The sequence below is a fragment of the Mus pahari genome, chromosome 1 (genome assembly GCF_900095145.1).
Source record: "Mus pahari chromosome 1, PAHARI_EIJ_v1.1, whole genome shotgun sequence".
NCBI lineage: Eukaryota > Metazoa > Chordata > Mammalia > Rodentia > Muridae > Mus > Mus pahari.
Genome location: NC_034590.1, coordinates 68,928,872 through 68,935,998, shown reverse-complemented (window position 1 = coordinate 68,935,998; position 7,127 = coordinate 68,928,872). Strand labels below are relative to the sequence as shown.

At 53.6% G+C, this 7,127-nt stretch overlaps 1 protein-coding gene across 1 annotated transcript in view; it reads left to right on the top strand.

The window, feature by feature from the left end:
* The first annotated feature begins 1,916 nt into the window (after nt 1-1,916).
* Nucleotides 1,917-7,127, top strand: part of Myo7a (myosin VIIA) — a 72,357-nt gene continuing 67,146 nt past the window's right edge. The window contains exons 1-2 of the mRNA XM_029535670.1: nt 1,917-2,113; nt 3,602-3,661. Coding sequence (XP_029391530.1) covers nt 3,644-3,661 — 18 coding nt within the window. The 5' untranslated portion in view covers nt 1,917-2,113; nt 3,602-3,643. The remainder of the gene's footprint in view (nt 2,114-3,601; nt 3,662-7,127) is intronic.

Here is a 7,127-nt window from a genome sequence, read left to right as displayed (position 1 = left end):
CTTTGTAGACCAGGCTGGCCTCGAACTCAGAAATCCGCCTGCCTCTGCCTCCCGAGTGCTGGGATTAAAGGCGTGTGCCACCACGCCCGGCTGTAGTGTTCTTGATAGGCAGTGTAGAAGTCTCCAGGAGCTAACTCTCAGTCTCTCAGTTCAAAACCTGTGCTGCCCTGTTCCAGTGTAGAAGAGAGTTACATGCAGGCCGCAGTCAGAGGTGGCAGAGCAGAGATACTGGGAAGATGCAGTAGCTAGAGCTAGGAATTTATGGGCAGGGCCACAGGCAGAAGCTGGGTTGGGTTGTGGAAAATGAAATGATCAAATACGACGATAGATTGGATTTGGAGGGGTGAGGGTGGTATGAACTAAGACCAGTTCTGCAGTGGTTCGGATGTGGTGCCCTTAAGAGGCTCAGGCGCCAGAAATCGGTGCCCCTTCTGGATAGGGCAGAAAGCAGGCAGAACCTGGAGAGGTAGGGTGGAGTATGAGATGGTGAGGAAGGGATAGGGTTGCTGTGGCAGTGAGCACGATGCTAGGACTTCGTTTTCTGCCTCCAAGACAGACAAGAAGAGCATCTTTGACAGCCTACGATGACCTTCGCACGCACGCCCGTGATCTCAGATGGTTTGGGGGAAACAAGCATGGATTTCTAGGTTTCTCCGATCGGGTGACCTGCTTAGCCGAGTTTGGGTGCTGAGGAAATGTCTCCGTTATGGTTCTGAGACCACTTTCTCACCCACCCACTGCCTTCCCAGCATGCACCTCGGCCCCAATGAAGCACACCTGTCCCAGTTGCCGCCTTGTGGATTGGGCCCTGGATGCTCCAACCTGTGTCTCTCCCACTCTGTGTAGGCTCACGCTACTCACCTGGTTCCTAAGTATCAGTTCCATGGGTGAAGGCTGCGTTGGGTGCAATTCAACCTTGGACCTTGGTCTCACTGTGGCACCCTGGTATGAGGAAGTTGAGCACCTTTTTCTTAGTCTTGTAGCAGTTGGCTGTGCCCAGCAGGTGGCACCATTGCACCATTAATTCTCCCCACTCCATACCATCATAGATTCCACCCCACCACCACCACCCGAAAAGCAGCTTCCCTCCGTAGATGTCCCAGCTGGCAAGAGTGGGCAGAAGAAGGGGCCAGGTCTCAGGAGGAGGAGGAGGAAGTTCTCCAGCCTCCTTCCTCACCTACCATGATGATGAGTATTTGTGTTCTGTTCATTCCCACCCCTTTGTAAAATCACACCTTTAAATCACACACACACACACACACACACACACACACACACACACACACACACACCCCGGATGAGTCTTTGTCCTGCGTGAGGCGGCTCCTGCTCAGGTGGCTTTGCAAACTGTCTGTATAACAACACACTCATGACTCCTAGGACAGGCTGTGGGGGCAGGTTGTAGAGCCTGGGCGTGGGGTGCACCTCGGGGAGTTCTGGTTTGGATGTCGTGTCCACCCAAGACTCCAGGTATTGCCAAGCCTGCTCATCTATATGGTCTCTTGTAGTGTCATGGACGAGGGAAGCTGTGTGAGCAGGGGAGGCTAGCTACTGGGAGCTGAGAGCCAGCAAAATCATGAAGAAGATGGGATACAATCAGGTGTCCCAACCATGCAGAGATGGCAGGTAGTGAGTGTGACATGTGACAAGAGACCCTGAGGTCCAGATGGTTGACCCCAGGCCCGAGCTTCCCACTGGCCAGCTGTGCCCGCTGGGACTTCCATGCCTTGTTCCCTGCTGGTTAGCTTTACACAGCACCTTGGGCAACCTCTGGTCATTACTCAGCAGCCCCAGCACGGCCCGCCCCTCATGCTGATGTCACCACATCCAGACCTTGGAGGCCCCCCAGGGCTCCGCCTCCTGGGAGAAGGCTTTGGAGGGAGAGGGCGGGTGGCAGTGCAGGCTGGACAGCTGCCCTGAACAGAAAGAAAGAGTGACCCAGGGAGACAAGAAACAGAGTAGGCCAAGGGAAGTCCACAGCAACATCAGAGCAAGACTCAAGTTGGGGTGAAGTATTTGCAGGCTCCAGCCTCAGCTTCCAGAGTCCTCCTGACCTGTGACCCCTGGCTCCAGGCTGGGAGGTGGTGACTCGGAGGGTGTGGATAAAACCCAGGTAAGGATGGGCTGCCCTGGTGGGAACTTTTGGACTGGGGAGGAGTTACACAGGCTGGGGCCTCCTCTGGAGCCTCTGCCCTTAGCCTTAGGTTCCGGGAATTGGACTCCCCTGAACCTACAGGGGCCTTGCCACCATAGGCATGGAAAGGAAATGCTCTGAGCTGTGCACATGGAGGCTTATACCCTGGGTGAGGGAACAGCTGAAGAGCACGGGGCCTGTGGAGTTGTTTCTGGATTGGAGCTTGGTCAGGGGTATCCAGACGCAGGAGCGAAAGATGGGAGTGGAGGGCGGGGGTCGAGCGTGGATGTCTCTCTTGCTTGGTCTTTTGGTCATCTCCCCGATAATCTATCTCTCCTTGCACATGTTTTTTTTTTCTTTGTGTGCCTTACATTCCTGTGACCCAAGAACATGAAGGTTACCATCTGGGGTTGCCCAGGGGTCAAGGTAAAATCAGACGTGGGTCTAGGGAAAAAAACAGAACAAAAAACTATGCTTCTTTGTTCTCAATTTGAAAAGCAACAGTCTTACACACTCATCTAGTCTGGGATGGAGAGGTGGAGCCTCGTGCACGGGGTAGAAGGGACCTGAGTTTTACCGTGGGTCTTCAGCCCTACCTGCCAGGGTCCCAGTCTGTCCTGCAGCCTCGTAACAGCGTGAGTGAGGCAGGGGTCAGGCAGCCTCTACAGCTCTCATGACTACTGCTGCCACCTTTGCAATTATCCCCCTGCCAGGACCGCAGCATGGTGTAGGTCTCCAGAAGGACTATATGCCCACAGAGACCCAGGGTGTGGGGTCAGGGCTCAGGTGTCAGGCAGTGTCGTCGTGGGCAGAGGATCAGATGTCCCAGTGCCTCTGAATGGACCCTTGTGAAAACGTAATGCTCACTCTGAGGGTCAGGCCAGGCAGGGATGGAGGGGCCTCACACCAAGACCTATGGGCTGGGGCTGCTTCTGGTGACCACACTCGATGCAGCAAATCCATCTCGGGCTTATTCCTGGGTCTAGCTCTGTGCTGGATGAGGTAAGAGAAGAGGGCCATGAACGGGTGTTAGACCATTCTGCCATGTGTCCTAAAACTTCTGAAGCAGTCCTCAACTAGGACCAGAGCCCAAGTCTTACTTAGTCCCCAGTCTTCCCTGCCCTGCTGTGTGACCTTGGGTAAGAGATAGTCCTTCTCTGAACTTTGGGTAGCCTCAGGACATTAGTCCCTGTCCCAGCACAGTCCACCCCTCATGCTGATGTCTGGTACAGGGCTGACTACACTCCTTTCTAAGTCCTTTGGGATGACCAGGGCAGCTTTGGGCGGTGGAGGTGGTGACGGTAACTGAGGCTCTGGTCACCTAGACTGAGCCTTAATCAGAAGGATGGAAACCAAGGAAGATTTCCGTGAGGGAGGAGGGGTGGGTGTGGGGTTGGGGAGGAGCTTAGGTGGCCTTGCAGATCCAAGCTGCCTGGGCTCAGGGCGTGCCACGGTCTCTTCCCACAGAACTGTGTCTGGTCACTCCAGCAGGTGTGCTGACGTAGAACCATGGTTATTCTACAAAAGGTAAGTGTGTCTCATCTTTCTCAGAAGGGGAAGGGCCATATTGGGTACCTCATCTCCCACCCCGCGTGTCCTCTTCTCTAAGTGCTTAGCCATTGGAAATTGATTCCAGTTCTTCCTCTTGGCAAACTCCTACTTAGTCTTCAGAGCCCAGCTGTGAGAATCCCCACCTCTGCACCACGGCTTCTTTTGCCGCTGACACGTGTCTCTGAGCAGGAGTGATGATTCATTCCCCGAGTCCCGGGCATTCCAGACAGAGGAAGCACATGCAAAGGCCCCGGTGTGGAAGGTCTTTGGGGAAGCAGTTAGCAAGTTTGCTTAGGGGGGAACCTGGGCAGAAGTGAGTCAGGGTGACAGGGTCCAAGCTGGAGCTCCCCGGGGAAGAGGCACAGGTGCTGCCCATCAGCTGAGCCTTCCAGGCCTCCTATTCCCCAGAGCCACTCTGGTCTCTGACCCTCAGCCCTTCCCCGTGATCAGCCTGAGACTAATGAACTTCTTGGTCTCCAATGTGGGAGCCAGGAATGTAGGCAAGGCGCCAGGTGGGCCGGGCACAGAGCCTTTGCACTGAGAAGCTGGGTGCTGTTGGGGCTCAGCCACGAGTTTCCTGTTGTCTCAGGCTATGAGAGGTCAGTGGAGCAGCCTGTCTGGAAACCCCAAGGCCACACAGGGCCCATGTGTTAAAGGCAGGGCTACTTCTCTGGATCAGGAAAATTTTCGGGGGCTGAAATCTTGCTCAGTGGCCCATCAGAGATAGCCAAAGCCAGGCTAAGGGGGCTGATGGGTGGTGATTCACACAGAGACCCCCAGAAGGAGGATCCGGGGTGTTCCCCAGAGCCTCTACCTGACTGGACTCCTTTTCCTGGACTGTTGGCCTCTGACTGCCTCTGAATGGTGGCTAGTCTCCTCTTGCAGGGACTGTTTTGGGAGTGGATCTTTAAGTGAATGGTGGCTCTACCCATTTTCAAGTGGGACATACCTTTCTATTACATCTCTCATACCTCCACGATGCCCTAGCCGTGGGTGTTGACTGGCTTGGCAGGCTCCGTCTTGCCCTTGGATGATGCTGAGGGAACCTTGAGCTGACCATCCAGGTTGCTTCTGACCTGTGCTGTAATCCCTGAACTGTTGCCTCGTCTGCCTGGGGCTCACTCCCGCGGGTCTCACCCTCAGCTCCCTCCCCTGACCTTCGCTTCCCCCTCCTGCTGCCTACATCCTCCCAGGCCTCAGCCTGTTTTTCTTGGGAGACTCTTTGCTCCTGTGACCCTGGAGACCGTGTCCTCTCTGACTTCCCGGACCTGCATAGAGCCCTAGAAACAAGGACAGCCTCCTCTTGTCCTCAGCTTCCCTGCAGGGAACCAGGCCCCTGTGACACAGGACTGGGTACCGAAGGATGCCCAGCTAAGAGCACTCTTTGGATGCAAGAGCTAAGCTGGACTCCTGGCCTTGGCTTTCCAGCTATGACGCTGTAGGCTAATTGCTACCACCACTTTGCAAAGGGCTGATGGTAGGAGGTTTGAGAGTACCATGTCCTGCTAATAGACCCGTCCAGCCTCGGCTTAGCATAGAAGTCCACAGAGGTCAGCTGCCACAGACCTTCTGATAACGGTGCTGCGTCGTGTTCCTGTGCTTTATTCTCTTATTTTATTTAAGATGAGGAAATCCCAGGAGGCCTCAGAGGATCTGATGGTTCTTTTTCCATGTGTAGGTTGCCCTCCCATGGGAATATGAATGGCAGGTCATTCATTCAGTTTCTCTCCTTCCTTCTGTACCTCAGCTTTCCTGAACCACAGATTCATCTCATTCATCTTCATTCCTCTCTTCAAATCCAGCCTTCCTGAGCCATGACAGGGTGCCAGGCACAAAGGACATGTGCACGACAGTGGGCTAGTTACTCAAACTTCGCTACTCCTAGAGAACCTTTTGCTTTGTGAAGGGTTCCAACTGGCCAGGCATGGTATCTATGGTTGTCATCCTAAGTGATTCAGTGAAGCTATGGGGTGGGAACTCAGTCTATTCCCACACGGGAAGAAACTGAGGCTCCAGAAGACTCATTGAAACATAATCTGGGCAGGCCTGGACATGACAGGAACAAGGAGCTGATGGAGAGACAGTTGTCAAGGAAAGGAGGCCTGGGGAGGGGCCCAGGGCCCAGGGGAGGAGAGGCCAGACTGTCCCTGGGTGACATTGCAGGGTAGAGACTTTTTCGGAGAAGCCTGCTGCCAGTCTGGGCACACCCTTTGTCTTCACGGCCTTATTATGAGTTAGACAGAATCCCTAGGGAGTCTTAGGGTATCCGAGGCCCCCTTACCCAGTCAGTTCTCATCCACCTGCCCCACAGTGCCCCCACTGAGGCCTAGTTTCATGCCAAGCAGAACCCCGAAGATGAAGACTATCCCCTGCCTCTCTGGAGAAGTTTCCAGACCAACCGAGTGTCATCTGAAAGCTAAAATGTGGCAGCTAGATCCCAGGGGGACAGGAGGATGAGAGGAAACCTGGGAATCAGAATCAGGGAAGCTGTGAGGCTGTCGCAAAAGTCCCTCCTAACCTAAGTCCCCAGGAAGATGTCCCCAGAGTGGCCAGGCTGGTGACATTGGAGAGGAGACTCCAGGCCTCTGTGGTGCACAAGCAGCTTCTCTGAGGACCTTGAAGAGGCTTTTTCGCTTCAGTCTTGACATGACTTTCCTCTGTGTTCTGTGGTAGGCCAGGGTGGGAACCACGTGAACTTGACCCAGATCTGCAGGCAGAAGGTTTGAAGATAGCTCTGGGCCACATGCTGGTTAGCTTGTGACTTAATAGAATACAATGCCTTCTTTGTCCCTTGTTACAAGTCATGACTTCGAATCTATTAGGCCTGATACCGATGTGAACACCCAGCTCTCTCTTGGCTACTGTTTGCCTGGAACGCTATCTGCACAAAGACCTTGGATCTAAAGTGAGTCTCTTGCAGGCAGGCAGCCCTTGGAAGAATCCTGTCTTCTTACCCACTCTGTCAAGTTCTTCCTTTCAAGTGGTGCCTACTTAACTGCTGGTGAGGACTTGGCTTGCTGAGACCAACCTCACTTATCTAAGGTTAGCCTCCAGCTTGCCACGTAGTCAGGGATGGCCCTGAACTTCTGATCCTACTGTCCCCACCTCCCCAGCACTGTGGTTAAAGGATGCACCATGACTGGTTTTATGTAGTACTGGGGTTTTGTGCCTGGCAAGCACTCAGTCGATTGAGCTCCATCCCCAGGCCCCTGCTAAGGCCTTGGCTGCTGAGCTATTAGTTCTCTGGACATTTTGTAACATCTCCAATCCTTTCACTATTGACATCATTTGTGCTTAATTGATTTTTGATTCCTTTTTCAAATCCTCCTTTTTATGAGTTTCTTCTTCTTCTCTTCTTCTTCTTCTTCTTCTTCTTCTTCTTCTTCTTCTTCTTCTTCTTCTTCTTCTTCTTCTTCTTCTTCTTCTTCTTCTTCTTCTCCTT